General features: G+C 45.3%; 2 protein-coding genes and 1 long non-coding RNA gene across 6 annotated transcripts in view; 1 reads left to right on the top strand and 2 right to left on the bottom strand.

Moving 5' to 3' along the window:
- Nucleotides 1–3,180: 3,180 nt before the first annotated feature.
- GPR27 (G protein-coupled receptor 27) lies at nt 3,181–4,819 on the bottom strand. Its single transcript, XM_010205840.2, has one exon. It carries the CDS (start codon nt 4,817–4,819, stop codon nt 3,677–3,679), a length of 1,143 nt encoding a protein of 380 aa, XP_010204142.2. The 3' UTR covers nt 3,181–3,676.
- A 6,107-nt stretch (nt 4,820–10,926) lies between these two features.
- On the bottom strand, nt 10,927–18,901 carry LOC133626818 (uncharacterized). 2 transcript variants are annotated; one of them, XR_009819781.1, is made up of 4 exons: nt 18,198–18,901; nt 12,078–12,523; nt 11,427–11,578; nt 10,927–11,300 (listed from the first exon to the last, which is right to left on the bottom strand). It is a non-coding gene; the product is annotated as an uncharacterized LOC133626818 (long non-coding RNA). The 2 variants fall into 2 exon arrangements; XR_009819780.1 differs by having other exon boundaries at nt 11,427–12,523.
- EIF4E3 (eukaryotic translation initiation factor 4E family member 3) overlaps nt 18,013–26,254 on the top strand; it is a 22,966-nt gene continuing 14,724 nt past the window's right edge. For all 3 annotated transcript variants that reach the window (XM_062008080.1, XM_062008079.1, XM_062008081.1), the window contains exons 1-2: nt 18,013–18,140; nt 25,008–25,080. In XM_062008080.1, coding sequence (XP_061864064.1) covers nt 18,025–18,140; nt 25,008–25,080 — 189 coding nt within the window. In that variant the 5' untranslated portion in view covers nt 18,013–18,024. The remainder of the gene's footprint in view (nt 18,141–25,007; nt 25,081–26,254) is intronic.

Below are 26,254 nucleotides of genomic sequence, written 5' to 3'. Positions count from 1 at the left end.
TACAGAGAAGATTCAATCTGTATCCTGATCAAGCCCAGGCAGATGGAAGTGCTGGGAGGGTCCCACTGCCACGCAGCTCACCAAACCCTCCAAGTACTTGTATTTTGGCCAGTGGGGATGGGGAGAGGGGTTCAGATCAATGAGTTTTCTTAAGTGAGGCCAGGACTTGCACAACAAGTTGCAATAACTTCTCACATGGATGTGGGAGGTAATTATTAACACCCAGTGCTCATAAAGTCTCAGCCATTAGCACTTGAGAGCAAGACCAACAGCACTCTGGTTTTTGGACGGGCATTTGGGAGTGTGGAGGCTTACAGCTGCACATTTCAGGTCCCAGCACCACTAGGGATGGCTCCCTGTGCTCAGACCCTTGTCCCTACCTAATGTTATTTCTCTACTTGTGTTATCCAGAGCAGGTTTTCATCCTCCTTGACACCCCTTCTCTGATCTGGGTCAAAGCATTTAATCTCTGTGACCCAATTTTCCCATATGTAGACTAAAGAATGCTGTGAGAATGTGTTTAACGCTGTGCTTTGGAAATGGGGATTTTTTGGGGAGCAACTTTGTTGTATTTTCTTAGATTTCTGAAGCAATATTTATCCTCTGGTGCCTTCCCAGCCCTCTCTGGTTGAACACAGCTCCTTGCTGTACTCTCAGTCAGCAGGACAGACTTCCAAAGTGGTGCTTGGTGGAGTGCCAGCACTGAGCACTATTCCATTTTCTGCCACGTGTCTGTCCTTGATGTTTAGTTTCACACTTTCCAAAATGAAGCCTTCTTGTACAACACTCATCTAAACCCTGAATTAAAGCTACTAGAATTCCTTCTCTTTTGTACTAGCATGGCCAGGATCATAATCTGATATTACAAGTACCTAAAAGACAAAATTAACTTCAAACAGTGCTGAATCCACCTTAGGAGTAGGTCAGAAGACCCGAGACAGCTCTGGAAGCTACATGCAAGCAAAAGGCATGGTTCTCAGTCATTGCTTCTAATTTTTTTCTTTATCCTTTTGCTGTAGCAAGGTCAGGTCTGGCTGCCACTGATGAGTGACAGCAAAGCATCCATTATCTTCAGTGGGTAAGAATTACTCACCCATCTAGTGAGGGCATCATTCAGATAGGGGGGGATGCCTGTGCACGGACATTGACATTCAACACAGCAGCACAGCTTCATAAGCTAAGTTTAAATAAAAGCACCAGGTCATGTAAAGGTGAATTTTTATCCCCCATGTATGTGATTGACTATATAACTCGTGCTTAATTTTTTTAGAAATGAAAAATCTGGTCCTTGCAGCTTTTAAGGAGGTTTTAAAATAACTATTCTCCCATCTCTGTGGCTTAAATAGAATCATAACCATACTACTTATAGCCTGGAAGAGAGACAGGATGCCAAAATATCAGGCATTCTTAATAGAGTAAGAGAAAGAAAACATTGGCTTCGGTACTGTAGGATTAGGAAAGAAGGCAAGATTTGAGGTAGAGATCACAATTCTAAGCCCCTACATAGTGAGCTTCCTAAGTTTTAAGGAACTATTATTCTGCAAAAGTTGGAAAAGACCCAACAGTGAAACAGTCAAATAAGGTAAACTAAGGAACATGATTCCCAGCAGCAGCATTGTTGCTTTGTCCCTACCCTTTGTAACACAACTCTACCCAATTACTCTCTAATGATCTGATCTTCCAGGATGAAGATATAATTAGCACTGATAACCAGCTTCTGCTGTGAAGTTATTGACAACTTCTCTTCTGTACTTAGGTGTGTTTTCAAGCAGCTTTTGAAATGATCATTAAGTCTCACTTTTTTAAGATACCCCATCCTTGGTCATATTTCTCAGCCCAGCTCTGGCAGTATCAGTACAGCTCCTTCTTCCCCGCCTATCTTCTCTGCAGCTACACAGACACCTCAAACTGAAAGCTTCTCCTTATGTACTTCAAGAAGTGTTGCCTCCCTGGTGTTCAAATCTCAGTTTGGGGTGGAGAGCACGACACGAAACCAAACCAGAAACCCCACTGCATTTCATTCTCTAAATCCGAAGCTGCCACCTTATCCCTCTTCTCATCTGTCACATGGTCTCTTCTGTGCTTACTTCACAGTCAGGACAATTTCTCAGATGATGTCTAACAACTTTGGACTACTCTTGATAGAAATATGCTTAGCACAGACATAGATTTCTTCATGGAAACTGAGTCTCGCTGTCGCTTTGTGTGGGACTCGTTCCAGCACTGCCATCATCAACGTTTGTTAACCGTTACATCAGAAAGCAAGCATGTCAGGAACTGCTTCCTCCCAGATGGCTAAAAAGTTGTGTCAGGCTGCCAGTTAAAATACTTTCTGAGAAGGTTTTTGTACAAGAACAAAGCAGGTTAAAATGCCATGCTTAATAAGTGCAGGTTACCCCTTAAGAATATAGTTTATAATCGAGTACAGTATTAACCAAGCCACCATGTTAAGAAACTGCTTTGCCACCTAAAATTAGCCATTCACAGCTACACACTCTTTTCTAGCATTAACAAAGGAGCCATTAGCTAAACCAGAAATGTGGTTTCAGTAGACATACAGAATTATGCTATTTAAACCTGTTGCCCATCATGAACTTAAGTCTCCTTAAAAATAGCTTTAGTCACTTTTATTGGTATAAACACCTAAATTGAGATCTAACAGCAAATCAGGATTGTGCTTGTCCATAATAACCTCAGCTGCGAGATCTACTTCAGACACAAGACATACAACCTTCCACATACACAAGTTATTTGCCAGCAAAGCAGAATGCTGCCATTCTGAAACAATTACATACAGTAAAGGTTTTCAACATTTTATTAAAGAAAACAGTCAAAATGTACAAGTATTACCCAGGTTTGTAGATAACTTCCTATAAAGGCAGTAAAATATGAATTTCAATCTAGGCTTTAAAAACTGCTATAGTTTATTATTTTTAAAGTTGGTATTTTAAAACCACGTTTCACAAATAGTTCTGAAATATTACCAAATGAATAGTGCAACAAGAAAATTGAAATTAGTTCTACACTGTTTGCATGTCAAGCAAAAGTTATAACTGCTCCAAAGACTCAAAACCATTTGAGAATGAATGAACTCAACTGCTCCCACCAAAAACCGACTTCTGACCACATTAGGAGTGTCCTCTTCTTGGTCTTCGCTTAAAATCAAATAATAGTAAAACAACACCTCTTGAGGTCATCAAAAATAACTTTAGTATAAAATTGTCTTGGCCCTTATCAAATATTACATGAGTAAAATTGTTAAGCCTTTATCAAAACAGACAGGAATTAGGGAAACAAAAACCAAACAGTGTCATGGCCTTAATCCGTTATCTGTTGGAATCATGTCTAGAAATGTTAGAAGCAAGACCAGAAACTCGGAGCCCTGTTTTGTTTAAAAACCACACAATCACAAAGGAAAAACAGCTTCTTACTGCCTAAGGTTTGGGGGTGTTCTGCTCAAGTACCTGTTCCCATAGACAGCAACTTTTGTTATGTTCTGAAGAGAGCATACGCAAAATATAGAAAAATAAATAAAACAGCTTCTTACAGCCTAAGGTTTGGGTGCTGGGTGGTAGGTTAGTATGTCCCCCACAGGTCACACTCTCTGGAGACCATATGCAGAAACATGGAAAGTCCTATCCATCTTTCTTTTTTTAATAGAAAGAGTAAAGCCCCCCTACATCCCGAAGCTCTTGAGATCACAAAGGATGGTGCCCTGGGTGCTCTGGATGCTTTGGCAGCACGGGAAGTGGGCTCGGAGACAGACCCTGAGCTCCTTGTTGAAGATGAAGCAGAGGATGGGGTTGACCCCTGCCTGGGCAAACGTCATCCAGACGGACGTGGTCAGGTAGACCTGGGGGATGGAGCTGGCCTTAATGAAGACGCGTAGGTAGCAGGCCACGATGTAGGGGGACCAGAGAAGCAGGAAGAGCAAGGTGATCATGTAGAACATCTTGCAGAGCCTTTTCTCCATCTTAAACTCCTCCAGCACTAGCAGCCTCTTGATCTGGCTGTGGGTGGCCTGCCTTATGCCCACAAGGGTGGGCGGTGTGGGCCCCCTGCCAAAGCCAGCTGTCCAGTTTGCAGCCGCTTGGCCAGTGGCTCCCGGCCCGTGGAAGGTCCAGTTCTGGCTGATGGCCGGTACCAGTTGGGCTGGCTTCATCTTGCGGTGGCCATGGATGAAGAAGAGCAGCTTGATGTACACCAGGTGGGTGGCTGCAATGACAGCCGCCAGCATGAGCATGAAGCCCAGCGTGTCGTTGGCCTTGACGTAGCGGTGCTCGAAGATGCACTGCTCCTCCTCTCGGATGAACTTGTAGGTGCCCACATCAAAGACCGGGGGGAAGGCCATGGCCATGGAGAGGGTCCACACCATGCACACCACGGCCAGGCAGGTCCAGCCTGTCATGCGCTTGGCGTAGAAGCGGTGGTGGGCGATGGCCATGTAGCGTGTGACCCCCACGCAGAAGAGCAGGAAGGCGGCGTGGAAGCAGAAGAGCACAGCCAGGAAGGCCAGCACCTTGCAGCTGAGGGGCCCGTGGGGCCAGGCGGCCCCGCTGCGCACCGACAGCATGACGAAGGGGAAGCAGGCCAGCGAGCGGAGCCCGTCGGCCAGGCAGAGGTCCAGCAGCAGGTAGTACGGGGCGCGGTGCAGGTGCCGGTCCTTGAGGATGAGCCAGGCGAAAAGCACGTTGCCGGCCAGGCTGACGCAGAGGATCAAGCCCAGGGTGGCCAGCTTCAGCCCGGAGGCGCTCAGCAGGCCGCCGGCGCTGGGCAGGTGCGGGCTGCTGCTGCTCCCCAGCTCGCTGCTGTTCGCCATCGGGTCCTTCCTCCTCCTTCTCCTCCTCCTCCTCCTCCTCGGCGGCGCGGCGCGGGCAGGGCCGGGGTCTCAGCGCCGCGGCAGCGCGCCGGGCCCGAGGGCCGCGCCGGCCGGAGCCCCCCGCCTGCCCGCCGCCGCCGCCGCGCTTCCCCCGCCGCCCCGGCGCCGCGGGGCGCTGCCGCCGCGCTCCCCGCGGGCCATGCGGCTCCGCTCCCCGCGGCCGCCCTACGGCCGCGCCCGGCGCCGCCGCCGCCCCATGGCGCTGGGGGATGCGCTGGGCGGGGGGCGAGGCGAGGAGCGGCGCGGAGCCACCCCCTTACCGCCGGCGAGCTGCTCCCTCCGCGCCGGGCGAGGGGGCCGGCCGAGCCTGCGCACAGCGGCGGCGGCGGCTCTGCCCAGCTCCCGCTGAGGACAATGGGGTAAATCCCCCTCCCTTCCTCCCCTTTCCTTCCCTCCTTCTTCCTTCCCTCCCCCCGCCCCGCCTCTGTTCCCCCTCCCCGCGCAGTCAGGCCCCTGCGCAGCGCGGGGCTGAGTCACGCGCGCAGCGGCGCGGAGCGGCGCGGAGGTTCCGCTGCTGCAGCGGGGATGGAGCGGAGGGGCGCGGAGCGGAGCCGCCCGCAGCCCGGGCCCCGCCGGCGCCCGCCCCTCTGCCGCCGGAGCCGCGGGGCGGAGCGGGAGTGGGCAGGGAGCGGCGGGGCTGGGCGCGGAGACTGGCCTCGGGGGTATCGGAGGGAGGCGCGGGGATCCCTGCGGGGGTGGTGGGAGGGATGTCCGGCCACTCGAGAGCCCCCGCGGGCCTTTCAGGAGGCGGAATGCTGATGTTCATTGCTGATGGAGCCGACATAGCTGCGTGCGTGACACAGGTGTGTATCCGCCCATGTTCGCACGGGTGGATACCTACAGCGATATGTGTGTCCGAATGTGATGTGTGTACATCGATCAGTGTATCCGAACATCAGTGCTACTCCCGTGTCACGCTCGCCAGCGTGCCTTTGCCGGAGGCAGCCGTACGAAAGAGCCGTTTAACTCTCTTTGCACGCAGGGGAAGCCGTCCGGTAGCGCCTGTTGCAGCGGCAGTCCCTTGCAGAGCAGGGAGGTTTGCAGGGGAAGGAGGGCTGCAGCAAGCTCCTGTGGCAAATGGTTCCCTCTGACATTCAGGAAAAGCTGCCTCTGCAGTTTAGAGTCTGACTGGGTTTGCTGAGGAGGCAGAACGGGAGGGGAGATGCCAAAGTCTCCCTAACCCACATGGATGCTTGTAGGGTTTCTGTGTGGCACAGGAGCTTAGCAAAGCTCCTGGGCTCAGTTTCACGAGACAAGTGTTTGTGAGCTGGGTAAAACACTTTTGGCCAGAGTAGCACAGAGCTTCTGCTGATGCACCTATGCAGTTAGTGTGGGTTTATAACAAGAGGTTTAATTAACATAGGCTAGTGAGACGCAGATCCTCGTCCCCTCTCTCCCATTCATTTGTATGTAGGGCAGGGCCTCTCTGTGTGCTTTGCTAAGGCACTGCCGCCCAGCCCTGGGCTCGCTGGAGATGCAAATGCAATTAGCGTACTATTACCGAGTTTCCTTCATGGCCTCTTATGAAGGACACGTCTGAAATCCTTTTTGAGCATTCTATTAAAAGCCATCAGTAAATTCAGCTTTATTCCAGAAACGATAGCAATTAAATCATCTGCAGCAGCCTCAGAAACGGATGTCAGAGGAGCAGCTTTCGAGCACGTCTTTCCGCCTGGTTTCAGAAAGTCTCGCTATGTGGGGCAGGGGCCGGGCATCCACCTCGATTGTGCCACCAGCCATCCAGAGCAGCTCTGCTGAACTCCTGGCATTTAAACAGTGCTGTAACCAAACCTAGTGTTTGGCCCAGAGATATGTTGAGGGCAATCTGTATCATCCACGGGACTTTGTTTGCCCACGGATCTGCTTTGTATCTGTCATTTATTGCTAGTGTTAGGAAAGCAAAGAAATCCTGAGAGAGGGAAGGAAATAAAGGGACAGATAATTGAGGCTGGGTTTTTTTTGCTTCCTACCAGTACATCTGAGCTGTTTTCAGTTGTTAGGTTTCTCATTTGCACCAATGTCTTACCGTGACACAGAATTACCCACGGCTTGTTCAGTGCTTGTGCAATTTTCAAGGCGTTTCTCACGTTGGTGAAGTGACTTGTGCACAGGGTTCCCTCAGCAGCCCCAACTCTGGAGGAGCTGGGGCCACTGCAGACCCTGCTTGCCCCCAGTGCAACCTGGGACCGAGGAGCAGTTGTCCCCAGAGCGTATGGCTTTTTGGAAGAGCAAGGGAGACCTCGTGGCCTGTGTCAGCTCTCTGATCTCTCCCGTCAAGTGAGCAACAGGGAATAACACACCTGCTTCCCTCCTCCGCGCCTGCGGGTAGCGCTTCTCTTCTCCCTGAACGCTTGCCAGCACAGCTGAGCTGGCTCAGGAGCTGCTGGAATTCGTTAGTATCTTGCCAGGCCAGCAGCAAATTGCTAGCTCATCTTTCTCCCACCTGTAGCGAGGGGAGAGCCAGCAAGGAATGGTGTTTCTTCCTTCTTCACGGGCCCACTCGCCTGATCAGGCTGCTGTACAGTGCTCTTGGCAGCGTGAGCCAGGGATTTGAGGCCAGCTCCCTTGCAGGGCTGGCTGAGAGATGCAGTGCTAAAGGAACAACTAAAGGGATGGGGAAAAGGGCAGGTAGGGGGTTAACATTCCCTATGGAAGCAGATTCCTCACCTTCCATAGGGGCTGACATGGAACTAGACACACCAGGATAACTCTGCCTGATAGTTACATCCCAGCCCTTGTTCTGATCTCTCTGCCAGGGGAGGAGCCTTCCCTGCCTCAACCAAATGCCTCTACACAGAGATGCCTGCACCTCAGAATCCTTCACCTCTTCTTTACACCAGACTCATCAGGTTCATGCCAGTGAAGTGCAGATGGATTTAAACCACTGTTGATAAGCCCCCACCTTGCCTCTTGCTTGCAGAGGGTCCAGATATCAGATTGGGGATGGGGCACTGGGGGCTGGCATGCAGAGGCCAGATCTGCGCTCAGCAAAATACTAATGAAGCATTTTGGATGTGGTTTTGTTCACAGAAGTGTTAGCAGTGGTGCAAAATGCACAGGTGACACCAAAGTGGATGAGAGTGTTCCTGGCACTGTTGCATCCCGTTTTCCTGGATGGCAGCAGAGGATCTGCAGATGAACAGCCACATAGCTGCAGCGATCTGGCAGAGAGGTATCTGACAGCTAGCTATCACATTTTTCAAGGGCTTATTCCTAGCTGTTTAATACTTCATATGCTCTCTTGGGGAGGGAGGAGAGAAGAACGGAGGAGTATATTTGGCACAGCGGGGAAGTGGACTCAGGTCTCTTCCATCCCTTAGTGCTGTGCTGTTGCAGAGGGAGAGAAAGCCTCCTTCCACAGCGGTACTAATCCTCCTCCACAGCGAGCTGAACGTTTTGAACTTGAACAACTCCTCTCATTTTTCCCCCCATGTGATTGTGAGTCAGGCTGAGCTTCTCTATTCTTCTCCATAATTGAGTAGGAGATTATTTTGACTGGAAATAACCAGACACAGGTATCATGGCTGTGAATGCCTCCATGCGTGCCACTTGCTAAAAAGTTCTGTAGCCTTCTGCAAAGGGAGCTGGTCTTTAAAGACTTTGCTCAATGGAGAAGGAAGAAAAGCAGAGGGGAAGAATAGCTCCTTCCTGCACTCTTCTATCACTAGCTCTGCTAAACTTAACCCACTGAATTGTTGGTGACACACTGTTTTTCAGAAGCAGCTCTTTTGTGGAAGAGCTCCCCTGTGACACAGGGCACGGCCACAGCGAGATAGGAAATACTCCTGACGTGATGGCTTTCTGCAGGAGCTCGTAGCTGCCATCCAGTCCCACAGACATGCCAGGAAAGTTAGGAAAAGCCATTCCTCCAAAACCTCCAGGGGAACCTCCCAAGGCAGAGATTTTCCTGTTTCTTCTCTTTCTCTCTCCGTAGCTGTCTTGTCATGGGATATAGACCATCTGCTTGGGTTCCATCCCCACTGCTCTGTCCTGGAGGCAATGAGTGACCGTGACTGGAGGAGCACAGGGCAGGGAGGACAGATGCGGTGTGAGGCTGTGTCAGGCTGCAGTGTGGCAGGTGATGCTGCTGCTGCTGTCCTGCTGATGCCCCACTGGTTCCAGCCCTTGGTGAGTACCAGGAAGGAGAGTGCAGCCTCTCCTCAGGGCTGAGTTCTATCTATGTGCTCTCCTACTAGCAAAGCCAGATACTAAGCAGCATTTCACAAGATCAAGCCTCTTTGTAAGTGGGATTGCTGCAGACTGGCCAACCCCAGAAGTTTTATCTATGCTGTAGCAACTTCAAGCCACTGCTGTTCTGCTTCTGCATCTGATGTCTCAGCTGCTTGCTGAGGAGCTAATGAGCTTTTGGAGATACATGGGTGCTATAAACTCCTTAGGCCAGAGATAAGCAGCTTATTGCCATTGGGAGCAGTGCCAGCTCTCAGCTCTGCCACTATGGTGCTTCTCAGGCCCTGAGTTCTCTGTTAGCAGGAGAGATTATAACCTCTTGCAATAAGTGAGTGTATTCCTAATTATGTGCATATAGGTGTGTGCTGCAGCCATCTCCACCTGGCTGCAGGACTAACAGGAAACAACAGGCTTTACACACCGTGTGTCACGTCTCCCTGCATGACTGACTGCAACCCTTGCAGACTGTCTTCCCAGCACAGGGGCTGCACCATCTCATCAGAACAGGATGAATCCACCACTCTTCTCATAGCCAAGCAATTCACCATGGACAGTGTGGGCAGCTTCAGAACCAAAGGTGGCTGTTTTGGTTATGCAACAACTTCTTTCCATTGCTATCATTTCTCTGCTTTCAGATAGGCATACTATGAACATCTGCCTAGAAAATGCACTGGGTAAAAAAGAAAAGAAAGAGGTAATGCACAACTGAAAGTTCATTTTCCGTGTCACTGTGAAAGCATGTTTTCATTTCCTTAGTATGAATTCAGCCTTTGCTGTTCTCCACTCATTGTCTACAGCATCTGCCATCAAAAGCAATCCTGCTGCAACTGGTCAACAAGCTGCAGGGGCTGCTCTTTATCGTGTGTTTTACTTTCCCCCACCCCTTTTACATATTGTCCAGGTATAAATTAGCCCAACAGCACTGTTTGAAGGTATAATTAGGAACCTAATTTGATCTGTAGCTTTCAGACTTTTGTGTAGTTGCTCCCCTTGGAGCAGTTTCAGAATTAGTCATCAGGGAGAGTTGTTTGAGGTGCTGGAAGTGCTTTCTGATACCATCTTTTAGCTAGAGTAAATAAAATCTGAAAGCTGATTTCTTTGCTGCTCTGTTGTCCTTATATAGTACCTTTCCTGTTGGTTTATACCTGTGCACAGCTTAGACTGAAGCCAGAACTACTGTCTTATTTTGGTGCTCTGCAAATGGACATCTCCTCCTGCAGCCCCTCATCCCCTGCACAGCTGGCTGAAAGGTAAGGATGAGCTTGTAAAAAACCCTCAGTGTGACTAAAACTGTGAGGGTTCCTACCAGAGAGTCCATGAACACTACTTAAATGCTAAATTCCTAGTTAAATAGATGTTGTCTGTTTAGCTAAGTTCCTTACCAGGGCCTTGGAGGGGGATGGTAATCCAGCAGTGTGACTGAGTGCTGCAGTTTGGAGGACAGTTCGAAGCTCTCCACAATTGCTGAACCAGTACAGAGAGTCAGCATTGCATCGGGAACTCAAATGAAGCCATCACCAGTTTCATATGCAAGGGCTGAAAGTCACTACTTAACCCTGCTGTATTTAAATTACTTCTTCAACAGAGGCGTTCTCTCGTCATTTAATTCTGAACTATAGAAATAGCACGTAAAAAGGTTTTGCAGTTTAGAAGTGCTCATGGATCTCAACCTTGCAGGCTAAGTAAAGCATGAGACACATCTTTCACCATACCATCCTATCAGCTGAGCTTTTAAGGCAGGCTGATAAAAAGGAATCTATTATTTTAATAGAGCTTTCTGTCTGGTAAAAGGTCTTGCTAACTTACCGAGGCAGAGCTTCAAGTAGCAGGTAATACTGTCAGAAAAGCTCTGATGGACTTTGGAGCTGAGTGAAAATTGTGACCAAAATCTGAGTCTGCCTGAACTGTAAGCTAAATGCTAAAATGCCCCAGGATTCCTTGGATCATCATGCAAGCTGTTAGGGATAACAAACAGCTTATTTGTTTGGGGTTGGTTGGGTTTTTTAGTTGTTCCTTTTATGTAAAAAGGTTTTTCTTTGGGAGGATTGGGTGGTTTCAATTTTTTATTCATTTATCTTTTTGCTCTTGTATCTTAAAGTTCAGTACAGTGATGCAAGGCTGATGAGGGAAAACCTCCTGAAGCTGGCTCAGGCTTGAAGTCTTCATACCTGAGAGATGCAGAGTGTGGACGTTTGGGAAGATCCAACAGGATTTCACTTTTTTTTTTGGTGACCTTAACAAAAAAGTGTTGTAGTTAAAAAATTAAAAAGCTTTGGAGAAAAAAGACATTGGTTCAATGCATAGTACAAAAGCCTTGCAGAAAGCCTCTGTATTGTCATTTGAATGCCAACTGAATTACCTTTCCATTAAGGACACGGTGACTGGGAGGATGGTGGTGAGCTGCATGAATTTCATCCATGCAATGCATAAGCCCAGGCTGGGAAACAAACCTCATCTGCCAGGCTCTGCAGGGTTATTTCCAGCTTTTCTTCTCAAAGGAGGGACCCAACTCTGCTAAATAAAGTGGGCATTTTGACATCGATTTCCAAGGGAGCTCAAGTGAGCTCCATGAAAAGGCAGCACTTAGCAGATTCTTGTCTCTTTTTTTCCCTGCTTTTATCCCTTTTTCCTCTTATTAATGTGACTAATTAAATGTTTGTATTTTTTAAGCACTAACTGTTTTTTGATGGTCGTTTAGAGACTTTGAGAAAGTCAATAATTTGGATGAAATAAGACTGTAGACTCCAGAACAAAGTCCACATGGAATCCGTGACGTTGCTAGGATACAGCTATTAGTATTTTCACTGGCTGGGGTATTTTTTTGGTGTGTTTTGTTTTGTTTTGTTTTTTAATAGTCGACCTAACCTCTCTTATAAACAGTAGAAGAGTATGTGTCTGCCTGATCCCATTTACACCATACTCCCTCGGTTTACAGTAACGAAGCCAAACTTGACCCATTAGTTTCAGCCACTTTTCCTTGTGAACAAGAAACACAAAGTGTAGTTTTGACCTGAGCGTTAGGGAATCATCGGAATCCGGTGTTTTCTCAGCCGGTGTTCAGGGTTTCTCCCTGCGGTGCTCATCGCTGAAGTCAGTCTCCCTCTAGTGGCATCTTTCCAGAGGGGCCTTTGGCTTTTCCTGCCTTGGACAGGTACCAAATTTGCTAAGTGTCATCCAAAGAGTTGAATGACCCCTATGAGCTGAACCACAGAGCAGCACTGAGCTCCTAATTTTTAAGAGGTCATCATTTTTTAAGAGCTGAACATAAAACCTATAAAAATATGATTTTTTTCTGGGGTTTTTAAGTTTTAGAATGTATTGATTTTCTTTACAGGGTGAGTAGGAGATGAGGCTTTCCATCCCAGGCTTACTCTGTGGCACAGGCATGTTATGCTTTGCTCAGTGTGTAGGATGTCACTCTTGCACGTTGTTTCCTTCATCTGTATGTTGGGATACCTGTAAAAAAAATAAATACATCAGCATTTAAGCTCATGTTTCACATCAAAACCAGTGCCAGATGTAGTGCCAGCAACGCTCCTTTTGATTTAATGTAACAGAGGATGGCATTGTGGATGGTGCTATTTTAGGATCTTCATGTTTGGGGAAGCAATCTCTAAGTGAAATACTCTGCAGTTTTTTACTGGGAGATACATATATTAAAAAAGCAAGTATTTTACTGGAAAATAAGGGAAGGGAATTTGTTTGGAGTTTCCTTCTGACATATAACTTAGATTTGGGGTCCGTCTGGTTTCCTGCATTTGTGCCTCTGACCTTACCTATGCTGGGCATCTCTTTAGCACCCAAGATAGCTCCGGTGCCTTACAGACATAGGAAGGGGAAGGGGAAAAATGAAAGCAGAAGCCTAGGATCCAAAGCTAAGTAAGAAATTTGAGTCTTCTAATATCTGATGCATAAATGGGATGCTGAATTAAGCCTGTTTGGCTCCCCTAAGATGGCTAGGTGAACAATGAAGATCCACTCTAAAGCAATTTGAAGTCAATACATGCCTTCACTTGAATGTAATGCACTTTGGATGAGTCTCAGCCTTCCTTCACAAGCAATGGTAACCAGAGAGACCTGTAATTCTGCAATGCATCAAGGATCCTGGGAGGAATGCTATCTTTCCAGCCAGCATAATCCGAGGTAGGTAAATGACCGGTATAGCTGCCTTCTTCTGGACATCTGGCAGAAGTCCATCCTGTGATTTGCTTTCTCATATACCAGAGGAGCTATTTGGCCTTGGTTTTTCCTTTATAAACAGTTATAGAAAGAAAACTTGGAGACATTTAGGATTACCTTCTCTGGGGAGAAGTTAGCAAGCTCCCTTTCCATTTTTCACAGGTCCCTGGACCCAGAGGTTATGAGATGCCATCACCTCCCTGTGAAGGCTTTTACAGTATGTTCAGTTATGTAACAACACAAAGGGTAGAGTTTTACTTTTGTTTAACTTTTACATAATGCTCAGCTTCTATTGGGCAATCAGGAACCTTGCACTTCCCTTTGGATGCTGCTCCCTAAAAGCTTCACAGTGGTTCCCATGGTTGTGATTTTGGAGCCAGTTTTGTCTTTCATTTTTGTTTTCAGTTTTCAGGCTGAAGTTTCCACACAGTGTCCTGGCCAAAGCTGTTTATAACTTGTGCAAGAACCATTCTATTAATGGTTTTTTTGTATGAAAAGAATTACATTCACTCTGAGCATGTGGAACCAAATTCTCGCACTTTTAACCAGCCCCACAGCTAAAAAAGCAGCCATACAAGTTCAGTATGCACATGGTCCTCTCTGAGATTTGTTCTAGCATTGCAGGCAGTTAAGTTCATAGGAGTCCCATGTTCACAAGGAGGACATGGACACTCTGGGCTGCTCAGAACTGGCTTGACTTTTATGTAGTTGTATAGATTTTTAGGTTGGTTTTGTTTTTAGACTTTCACAATGCATATGCAGGAACTTTTTTAGTAAGGCAGGAAAGGATTTAGTTGAACTGCACATGGTGCCTTTTTGGCTGAATGAATGGTCATGTCAATTGTACCAGCTAAGGAAAGGTTCCTCTGCTTGTTTGATTTTGGGTCATGCATTTGGAGGAAGGATTTCATGAAGAGGAGCTTGCAGGAATGAGCTATGCAAGGAGCCTCTCCTGTGGAGCAGTGCTTGGTACTGTGCAGGAAACCTTCTGTCGCAAGCAGGACTGGACTCAAGCCTGTCAGAAAAACAGGGGCAGCAAGCCAGTTTGTTTTTAACAAAACAAAGTTATGCAATGTCATTTAGTTCTGACATGTTCCCAATATGCAGCAAATGAGGAACTCACTAAATACAGTATATCTCTGGCCATATCATTTGAATAAAACTTGTTTCCATGACAACCTCTGCTTAACAGCTTGGCTGATATGAAATCATTCCTAGATGAGTGAGCTGTTGCCAAAAGCATTGGGATTCAATACTTTAATATCATGTTTTAGGTTGTAAAAAACATTTATTTAAGCCTCTGGAAGCAAATATCAAATAAAATCCCTTCATCCTCACCTCTGCTTTGGCTCTCAGTTGATCAGTTTATCTTCCTGGGAACTACTCAGAAGCAGCTCTTGTGTTACTTAATATGCTTCTGAAGTCCCAGGCAGTGTTTCAAGAGCAAAGTGATCGTGACACCAGCGTTTGGTAGAGAAAATTCATTTCATGGCTGTTGGCTCAGTCTGCAAGGCAGCGGGGCAGCAGCTGGGCACGGTAGCCAAGGCTAGTGCTTGAGCCATCCTGCAAGTCTGTGAGGCTTTATGCTCCAACTAGCTCTGCCTTGGAGTGAAAAAGAGGGGTTTCAGTTGCAGAGAGGTCCAGCCCAACATTTCACACAGTTTGTTTTGGATCAGGAGCACTTAACACAAAAACTCAGGTTATCTATTAGATGTTTTCTAAAGTGTGGTACCTGTCACTTCAGAAATAGCTGTGGAACGCTTCCAAGGTGGAAACACAGTATGATTGCTCATATGGTGCTTGTTCTCTTCCTCCCTTCCAGGTGCTACATTGCATTAGAACACAGTTAAAATAAGCCTAATGCTTTCCTAATATTTCATATGTATGCAGGCATTGCAGTTGCCACAGTGATGGTGCACAGCTGTCAGCCACAGGGAAGGTGGTTGGGTAGTTTTAAGAGGCACTTTGCCCCCCTGAACCAGTGTTGCTTTGTATCAGGGGGATTCCCTGCACTATCTGGGAGCAGGGGCTGTGGGAAAAGCTACTGGAACCAGCAGATAACATTTCAAGCACACTTAATGTATCCATTGCTCTCAAAATTCTGGGATCAGCAAGGATTATAAGAGTGGAGACTTAAATATCAAGTAAAACCATAGAGTTATGAAGTATTCATTGATCCCTCTGGCTATAACATGCTTTCTTCAGCTCCCATTAGCCCCATCACAGGGCAACTTGGGCCTTTGCTGTGTCAGAGGTTCAGTCGCCTGCAACTAGGTAGAGGCAAGCAGCACTACAGGAGCACACAGAATGAGGCAGAACTCTATTTCCCATTCCAGGTTGTTGGTTTTTTTCTACCCAGTTGTTACTTGAGAAATTTTCAGGTGTTCCCTCTGAAATCAACTGAGCTAATTTACAGCTGACTCCTCTCAGCCACATAGTCCTGCTTTATAAGACCTTAGCAGAAGATTACCTGTTTACCTGGAGAACTCTGCAAGCAAAAGGAGGTTTCTGGGAGAAGACTTGATGAATAGAGACAGGAGCCCCTTCTGTGGTGGTGAGTTTTTAAGCAATTCATCTCACCTTTGCAACCATTTTGTAGCACAGGACTGCACCATAACACAGTTTGCTTAAGGTAAACCTGCTTGAGGAGGTACAAAGGCACAGGAGATGGCATCACCAGGGTTCCTTTAGAAAGGAACCTTCCAGATATATGGCAAATACCAACAAAATAGTTTTTATTTAAAGCCCTACAAATATCTCTCTGAAAATGTTAACGATTCCCTGGGATTTTTAATGTCTGAACTGATTTCATTCAAGGTGTGCTGGCAGCATGAGGCACCTGAGCAGAATCGGGATGCCGTTCTCGTGATCATTTTCTTAGTGAGATTCATCTCAGGAGACTCATTTTTGCCTCTGTGTCACGACTCCTCAGCAATCTCTGTAGGCAAAGGATGTGCTAATTCAATGCATCCTGTGATTGCCCTTCCTCCACAACCACATTAATTCTGCTGTTAGTTGAGATTCCCACAATGTACCCTGTGCTACTGTGAAGCCTGGTATTTACTGATGTAAACAAGAAATAAACAGAGGTTTTACTGCCTCATTTGGGATAATGATATAGGCTCTGTCCCCTGGTACTTGCTCTGTGTCTCAGAGGTGTGGGGGTTGTACTTCTCTATTGTTTCTTGCAGCTCAGATTGTTTATAATGGAATAATTTGTTTTCAACCTGAGCTATAACATTTTAAATGACGAGCAGCTCTCTAATAATGGAATCTGGAGGTTTTCAGTGAGGCGCGTGGTTCCCCTCAGAGGCAGGTGCTGCATTCAGAGTTAGTTGTAATATAGACCAGTGGGTTTGGCCTTGTTTCCAGAGTGATGCTCCTGCACGTGCAAAATTTAGTACTTTGCTGGCAACCTCAGCAGAGGACACCAAAAATGTATTGGGTGTGGAGGCTGTCAACAGCTGTCATGGAGGCAAGATGCAGCCCTTTAGGGTTGTAAGAAATTAGCACTCTCCTCCATCTCTTCTGAAAACATATCTGTGCCTAGGTACAGTCATTTATTGTGGGTGTTTTTTTCAGGATTAACTTTTTTTGTGGGGTCACCATTAAAATAGAGATGGAGTATGCTTGGAGTGGGCATACCAATGAACTTTTAGACTCCAGGCATTCCCAAATGGTCATTATCTTGCCTTCTTTTTAAAGAGACGTAAATTAAATTGCAAGAGATGGTGCAACTGGTTTTCCAGACCTTATTTAATTTGGCTTAGCAGTTAGCATTTTCCATCTGCCCAACATAATCATTAACTTTGTTGTTTCTTCATTGTCACTGTACAGATTGCTTTTTATGGGTGGTCTCTGCCCTTTTTTACAGTTAGCTTTTTATTTCTTTAAAGGAGTGTGTCTTTATTGATTTTTCTTTTAGGATGAAGTCTATATAAAATTATTCACTCTAGTAAATGTGCTTGCAAGGAAACCTCTGTGATTCACGGTCCTTGATCCTGCTATCACTTATGTGGGTGTTTAACTTTACTACTGTGCACAGTCCCACTAGGGAGAATCTTAATTTAAAAAACACTGTTATAAAAATAACGTGAGGTTTCTAGCAAATGTCCATGCTGGTTTATGAGGAATAGCTCCCTATAAAACCAAGCATGTAAATTAAATAGGCTGTGGAGAAGGTGAGAAAGGGGATACATTATCCTCCCCCCCCCATGTCTGGAAATGTTCATCGCTGCGTTATTGGCTCTGTCAGTGGTCAGTTTCCACCTTACTTTGCAAACGTGCAAGGGTTTTGTGTCCTAAAACTTGGATTTTTAGAGAGATTTAGTTTTTGGGTCAGCATTGCCAAGCCCAGTTGCACCCAAAGGTTGTTTTCCTCAGAAAGGCAGCCTCAGAGGCTCCCTGGGTCTGTGTATGAGCAGAGGGGCCGCCTGCAACGTGCTGGGTGCAGGACAGTGGCATCGGATGCTCTGACCACTTAAACACCTTATGGCCGTGGCTCCTCGCAAAAGCCTTAGGGAGCAGATGGACGCTGCCCTCCCCTGTGCCCCGCAGGAGCGGCAGAGACGTGGGTGAGGGCGAGTGCGTCCGGTGGGCTTGGGTCTGGCTCCCTTCTGGCAGCCACCGGTGCCCTCGGGTGGGCTCTGGCCATGTCTATCGCTGTCACCCTGGCTCCTTCTTGCCCTCCTCATCCCTCGGCCCTGCGCGTCTCTGCCTTGCGCTCATCCCTCCCGTCCCTCCTCCCTCCCTCCGTCCGTCCCGCCCCCCGCAGGACGATGGCTCTGAGCCCCCCCGGGCAGCAGGAGGCGGCGGCAGGCGGCCAGCGGGCTGGGCAAGCGGCCGGCCCGGCGGGGCTACCGCTCCACTCGCCCTGGACCTTCTGGCTGGACAAGTGAGTGCGAGCGGGGGCGGCGGGGACCTGAACGGGGTGGGGAGGGAGGAAACCCACCGAGATCCGGCAGTGGAAGGCGGCTCTGCTCCTTATCAGTGTCGTTCGCCGGACAGATCGGACACCCTGCGGAAAAGCCCGGTGTAACGGTCCCGGCTTCCAGGACTCTGTTCACGGGCTCGGTTCGGGCAGCGCTCACCGTTTGGTAGCTCAGAAGCGATTCGGGCGGCGTGTCGGCGGTGCGTTCGGCTCTCAGTTTAGACATGACGCTCGCAAGCCCTAGGAATAGAAGGCTGGACGCGGCGCTGTGCTGCTGGGGTGTGTGCGCATGGCTGGGCTGCCTCCGAGTCCCAGCGCCGGCGGAACTCCCGAACTCTTCAACAGTTAGATTCGACTCCCGTGGATGATCAGTTCCTCAAACCCGAAGTCACTTGTTTTGGGGGATTAGCTACAATGTATGAATTTGCTGCAGTGTTCGTCTTGAGTCTCGTGTGCTTGAAGCTTTGGTCTCTCCTGGTCGTGGGAAGCTGCTGCCTGGGGAGCTGACCCCGGGGTACGTGCAGCTGGGCATAGAGGAGAAAGTACCAGAGTCAGCACAGAAATAGAAAGTTTAAAACCATAATTCTGTGTTGTTTTTCTAGAGTGTATTTTCTGGCATCTTGTTTTTAATCTTCTACATCTCCCTTTCTCAATTTTCTGTTGTACTTGCCCTCTCCTCCGACTCCAGAAGGAAAGTTCTGTCCTTCACAAGCCTTTCTGCCACTGAACGTGCTGCTTCACACTATTGGCAAAGTTCTCTCTCTTTTTAATTGGTAACTTTTCAACTCATGATAAAGAAATAGTAAGAAACTGTTGGAAGCACACAAATATTCTCAGGTCCTGCAAATAAAAACCTGTTTAAACCCCCCCCCCCCCCCCCCCCCCAAAAAATAATTTCTAGTTAGTCCTTTTGAATTCATGATGTAGTTATGGTCAAGTTCAGGATCTGAGTTGTGTTTGGTGTTTGTGACTGTTCTAAGCAAGCCACCATGCAGATCTGTTTGTTTGCACAGGACATGTGGAGATAAGCCTGTCTATCTCTTACAATCAGCCTCAGAAGTTAAAATCCATTTCAAGGTTCTGAGTTGCATTGAGATTTTCTTTTTTCCTAAGTTTTTGTTCCACTGTAATTTAGACTCTTAAAATTGAGTTGTTCTATAGTTTATTTATTCTTTCACATTAAGTACATTTAATTACGTAGAGTTGTCGTTCCTTAACTTACAAGCTCAAGACTGTATGTATAAGAAAAAAACCCCCAATAAAACAGTGAGATGATCTATACACCAAACTATGTGTTCTATTTACCAGCAACAGTGATAGGGTAAAGGCTGGGAACAAGAATGACAGTAAACAAGGCATGCTTCATCCATTTAAAAATCATTTAGGCCATTAAAGAGCACACAAGATGCAACCATGAACCTAATTTCCTGCAGTGTGTGGAGGTTCATATCTCTACAGAGTCCTTCAGAAGTGGCTGTGACATTTATTGATAGGCTTATGCAGTTGTGGAGGAATCATTGCTTAGGCTTGTGGAGGATGGACTTCTCATAGGCTATATAAGTAGGCACTTTTTAAACTTAGTTCAGTAACACCTAGTGTGGAGCAGTGATGTTTCCTCAGGAGATGGTATTGATTTTTGACTGCTGCTACATTTTACTCGCTACTTGGACTGAAAAGCAGGAAGAAGTGACACTTAAGGATAAATAGACACTGAGATGAGATATGTAGTTATCTTTTTCTATTAAATTACTGTGAGAAAGATCTATGACATACATTTTAACATCTCCAAAAAATATCTTTTCATTAAGTCCCACTGTTAAAATAAATATCCATCAGCTAAGCAGCACTTCAGAAACTAGTGATATGCCACCAAGTGATTCCCTTGGGGTTGCTGATCTTGCCTTTATTGTCATGTCACTTGATACATCTCCTGCTTTAGAAATAAATGCCTTTGTTTTATCTACATCAGCACTCATTTCTGTGAATGCCTTGGCACAGGCTTAACATCTGGAGGGTGGGATCCTGTGACCAGGTTCTGGTGCATTGTCATTATCTCTCACGTGTCAAGGGGCGTCTGCGCTTCCCGTAAGTGCGGAGCCTTTCTTGGTATGTGTGTCTGAAATAGCAACCACCTGATACCACTGTCCTCTGACTTACCCTGTGTATGCTTTAGGAAAGTGAGCATGATGAAAGCATTTGTGAGACTATCATTCACCAGTTTGACAAATAAGATCCAATCTATCATCTTGAAATGCTTGCAGGTCAGCAGTTTCAGAGAGGCTGTCAGGGCTTCTAAGAAAAATGAGACTTGCTCTAACTGTTGAAATGTTTTGAGGTCGTGTGTTGAAAGTTTTGAAACCAGGGCTTTAGATCTGCTGTTTCATTTGTCCATTCTGCAGGTTTCATACCTACATATCTCATTTGCAGTGCTTTGGCATGCAGTGATGTTATGGGGGCCTGAGGAATTTCTGCAAGTCTTACAGATGTCTTTGGTGCTGCCTTTGGAAGCTGATCCAAGCTGAGTCCTTCACACTTAAAATACTGTGGGTTGGTCCTGCTTACAGTGGTCTTGGCCTTGAAATGAAAGAACTGACCTTCTATGTTTTGCTGCACTGTGTAGTCCTTTGATATTTTACAACAAAATATCAGTGTGCATCCCTGAATATTATGAACTAAGAACAAGGGTTACAAATATGGTCACTATTCAACATAGGGACTGGATGAAAGAAGTGAAATGGCCATCAAAGGCTGGGATGTCCTGGATAATATACCACATTAGACACTTGAATCCATCCCTTAATGGGATACCTTAACCTTCAGGTATGAAGTTGATTATGCTTTTTGATGTACATATGGACATGATGCAAATATCCTGCTTCATAACCCTTGCAAAGCATGCCTGTCCTTTGGCCTGGGTGTTTAATCTTATGTGTAATGCTACACCAATAATCTTTCCCTACCAAAATAACAGAGGGAACATAGCAGTACTAGTAGCTGTCTGATACGTATTTTTTCTTCAGCCTTACAAGGAGAAGCTGGAGGTTTTGTCAGTGATAATAGTTTTTTGGCCCCAATGTGTGTGTGTGCACATGTGATAACAAAAGTCTTGCATGTCCTGGCAAAAAGCCATCTTCTGAAGATCTAACTGCATCTGAGGTGCCAGCGTTGCTGACAGACTGAGGAAAACACCAGTGCTCTTCTATACAAGTCAGTGCTATCAGAAATTGAGCACAGATCACACAGAAGCCTGGTACAGAAGTCTCATTTCTAGATAGACCATGTCAAAGATGTACTGTGGCCAGCTGAGTGTGCAGCAGGGCAGATTATTGCAGGGTGATGGCCTGTAGCCTTGTCTTCTCCCCTGAATTCTAACAGTGATTCTTAGGTAATTTTGTTTCCATTGCAAGAATAGTTTACCTCTTCTGTATCTTTGTGAGGGGAAGAAGATGCTTATAAACATTGCCAAATATAATGCAACGTTATTAGTCTACTCCTGGAAAGTGCCAGAAAGTCTGACATAAACATATTATCTGTACATGCTCATTTTTCTCTCTACATGTTACACTAATGAGTTCTTTAGAAACATGATTTAGTGGATAAATTCTGATAACTGAACCATTTGCATCATAACTGTGAGTCTTTGTAACTGAACACATCAGATATTTGCAGCTAAACTCAATAATTTCTCTTCTTCCCTATAGTAAAGTCTTATTTTTCTAGGATCATCTATTTCATCTATTAAAGCTTAGGAGTAGGTAGCTTACAGTGATAAATGATGGTTAATATTATAAGAACATTCAACTTGATAAATGCATTTTGACAGGTTTTGATGCCTTGAAATCATCTTTCCATTCAGCATGGGTTACCAGATTTATTTAGTTGCCACAGCATGTTTTTGAGTTTATGCTTTCTAAGTAAATATTTTGCTTATTTATACCAAAAGCAGTTGCAGCTAAGCACTTACAGGGTATTTTCAAAAGGCTTGGCAGCTTTTAAAGCTCCCACTAAAGCCTTGATAAGATTCCCACTGGGAAACAAAGGCCAGTGTGAGCACATATGAAAAAAACTTCTATCCTTAATGCTTTGTAGGGCAACAGAAGAGCTACAGTTCAGCATCAGACATTAACATAAGCACAACCACCTGGAGGCTTATTCATCGATAAAACAATGGGATTTATCTTTCTATCCTTTGTTCTTTATTCATGCTGGAATAATGAAAGAGTAGGAAAGCAAGCTGGCATTAGGATTCAGTTCACTATTCAGCTCCAATTATCCCTGTTTCTGTGTTCCACCTTTAACTGATGCTCATGCCATTTGCCCTGAGATGGGCCCGATTTGACAATTTAATTATTTCTGATATTGCACTAAAATTTCTCCTGGAAAGGTTCTGAAGATGCAGCAAAGTGTCATCACAAGGCACAGAACAGGCAGAGCAGGAGAGCTGTTGACTGTTTTATGTGCAGACTCTCCAGAGGGAACCCAGATGTGCATTTGTAGGTGATGTGGTGACAGAACAACTGTCTCCATCTCCAAAAGTGCTGGTGGTGCCAGGCTGGTGTTGTGACCCATGTGCCCTCCTGTGACCCTGCTGATGGGGAATTGCAGGGCCTGTTGAGTAACTTGGAAATGAATTGTTCACAGTGGCAATAATTGACAGATCAGTATGGCATACAGGATGAATTTTATTGTTGGTGGCAGTAAAATTACCTGAAAGGGAGGAATCCTGTAATGGCTTCATTGCAAGGGTCAGTATTTGCAGGGTTCTTGTTTGCTAGTAGCACATGCATTGAAGTTTTTAGCAAAGTACACCACCACCTTACTAGTGCACAGCTTACAATGTGTTTGTTTGAGGTCATGGAAGTGGGAATTTCTACAGATTCCTTCATTTGGAACTTTAAATTCAACTTATTTTGTGTACCTGGTTTTAGAAAAAGTCAAACATCACAATTTCTTGGGCTTAAAGACATCTGTGGTGATCTGCTGACTTTCTGGGTGGCTGTTGCAGAAACACTGCAGTTCAGATTTGTCAGCAGTCTGTCATTTTCCAGGAAATTCTGGGCTTTTTCCTTCTGGCTGGCTGTGACTAAAATACTGTCTCTGCCTTATACTCACCCATTAAATCCAAGCTTGTGCAGGTGTAATTTCTGCAGTAAATGATCCTGAACTTTTAAATTGATGCATGTCATCATTTTCTCATTTGCAGTTGGGTTGGTTTTTTTTAATCAGGTTTGGGGATTCATGCTCATACCCATAAATCAATGGCACTTCTCCAGGGCTGGGCGAAAGGCTGAAATAATGCCGTGTAATCTTGTGGGCATGGGCCACTTGCCAGGCGGGTTACTGGAAATAAATGGTCACTCAACTTTTCAAACAGATCATTTGCTGGTTTTCTGACAGCTGATCACATAGTTTCTCTGGAAAATGTTATTTGCAACTATGAAAATGAACCATTTTATAACTTTGGAATGGAATATTCTGCCTATCTGTCTTAGCTGCTCTTTCAAATGGCATTGAATTTGCTAAATGACTACCATGATTATCTAGATAACCTTTGAAGGCTATCATTAGAGAATAGATTTTAATCTTCTATTTGAGCAGACCTTTCTGTTGAAGCATCCCAGTGGCAGTATCACTGTATGTGTATGTTGTAAACCCAAGTTAACTCAGTATGCACTGGTGCCTGCTGAGTTAGCAGACTGGCAGAAGTAATGCCTCAGAAGTAGTTTCTTGGTCAGTGGTGTGAGATGAGACAGAGTTATCTCAAGTTTTGCTTGTTTGTGTTTTATTATATGTGCAATAAAGTGTTGGTAGAATGGTGCTGTCTCTGTCAGCAGCAAGGAAAAAACAAGGGGTAGTTTGTAAATCAGCCACTCCCTGCTGGCAAACATGTTTTACTCACCTACTGAGTTTTAAAGTCTTAACATACTGTATTTTTTGTGCATTCAAAACCTACCTGACTGTTTCTGTTAAATACTGTGAATTTCTCTTTTCCTTCTTTAATGCTGAGTGTAGAGGGGAAAACTCCCAAACTCAATACATCCACCCCCTTCCTCACCCTACTATGATATTTCCTGGGCACATTGCTGAAAGTTTTGTTTGTTCTTCTCAAGTTATCCTTTTTATCACAAGACTTTCCATAGTTCATGAGCCACAGGACTACAGTCTCGCTGTAGCAATTTCTGGAGGGGTTTGTTTGTTTATCATCTCTACTTAAAGTGATTTGGACATATAACAGTTTTCTGACCAGTTTCACCTTTACAATGTACCCTTTTGTGTAGTGGTTAACAGGCAAATAGTAAAGCAGATGTTATTTTGTCTCTTCTGTACTGAAAAAGATGGAAGGGAGTTCTCTGCTGTGTTGTGCTTTTAAAGTATCTTATTTTCATAGGAGCCTTCAAAAAAACCTTGAAGCTTTGAAGATATGATGCTAGTTTTGAATGTTAAATTTCTTCCTTTACTTGAGTATCTAGATTTTACTCCAGAGCCTGAACTATGTAAGAACTGAGAGTAACTTCAGTGTTTTCCTAGACAGCTCATCAGCTGATTCAGGGCAAACAGCCACATTGATGGGAGGGTTACTGAGATCTGATTTGCTGTCCTTTCTTCAGCTGGTACCTGAGCAATAATTGTGTTTCTCTTCAGTTTCCTTACATCTGCTCTGTTGCATCTGTTTCCAGATTTAGTCATTTCACATGTTTTTGTTTCCTCTTCTGAGATATCTTAGGAGGTTGCTTTGTGTTTGATCTTCATTTTTCACTTTCCCCATCCCTTTCGCTTCTCCTTCCTGGATAAAATAACTATTTTTGGTTTAATCTCTACTTTGTTTTCAAGGTCACTTCCAGGTACAACAGCAGCTGAATATGCATCAAACTTGAAGAAGATCTATACAGTACAAACAGTGCAGGTAAGATGTAAAGCTTTGCTATAGGAGCTGCTACAGGTTGTTAATGTAACTTCATAGTTTAACTTTCGTTTTCCCTCATACAGATGAGTCACACTTGGGGCTTTGCATACCTGTAGTATGAAGCATGTGTCTGGTATTTCTTGTCCATTTTCTGAGTTTCATTTGGCTTTCCAGACCAGGGAAAGACCATCTGAATGTTTGAAAAAATAAGCCTTCTAAACTGAGTCTTTGGTTCAGGACATCAGATCGTTTCTACAGTTGTCTGCTGGCATAGCTCTGTTCCGTCTTCTGGTGGTAGCTTTAGGGTTAGGGCATATTCTCAAGTAAGAGCAAGACGGAGGTTGAAGTGGATGTTTCATACCCATTTCTTGTATCTGTAATACTTTTTCATCTCTTCTTGTGAATCTGTAGTGGTAATTAGGCTTGTAGGTAGAATTGCCAAGGGCCACAACATTTGATCACATAGTGTTGCCATCTTTATTTCTAAAGCTGTGTTAATGATTATTAGATAACACTTAATGAGTTGTATGAATGCTTAATACTGCATCCCTGCACGTTGATGTAATGTAACTCTTTCTTATTCCCAACTATTGGTTAAGGAAAAAAAGGGGATTGGTATCTTCAGTCATCTTTTCCTCTTGCTCACAACTGCTTTTGGGCACCTTTTATCCACCTCAAACATTGCTAGAAAGTAATGCAGGGGTTCCTGGTAACTGGGATCTTCTAATTCCCCACACACACTCCTTTATTAATATATACATCTCAAGTTCTTTACATCTGGTTGAAGTTTTTCATTGTGATCTAGACAAAGTAGTTGAATTGCTAGTTAGGCATATTTAATTCAACAGAATTATTATTTGTGGTGTTTTTGTAACTCAGTGAAATTTTAGTCTAAAGTAAAACAAGAGAAATATTTGGTGTAAGTATATATTTTCAATATTCTAAGGAAGTTTTTATGCACTGGTTTATTCTGATATACCTAGTGTAACTCACTTCTTTTTTTCTCTGTTCCTGAGTGCTTTAGAATTAAAGTGATCCATAGTTCAGCTGCTTCCCTGCTACCTCCACCTTATGCAGAAATAGCATTAAAAGAAAAAAAAAGCAGAGGTGACACTGCAACAAGTTTCCATCAGAGCATTTGATTATAATGTAGAAGCTGCCAGCTGTCTGGGAG

Source organism: Colius striatus, chromosome 15, assembly GCF_028858725.1.
Source record: "Colius striatus isolate bColStr4 chromosome 15, bColStr4.1.hap1, whole genome shotgun sequence".
NCBI classification, from domain to species: Eukaryota; Metazoa; Chordata; class Aves; order Coliiformes; family Coliidae; genus Colius; species Colius striatus.
This window is presented reverse-complemented; position numbering and strand designations above follow the sequence as displayed.

What these genes read in the sequence shown, in the direction of transcription:
- GPR27 (XM_010205840.2), bottom strand. Translation starts at nt 4,819, where the DNA reads ATGGCGAACAGCAGCGAGCTGGGGAGCAGCAGCAGCCCGCACCTGCCC.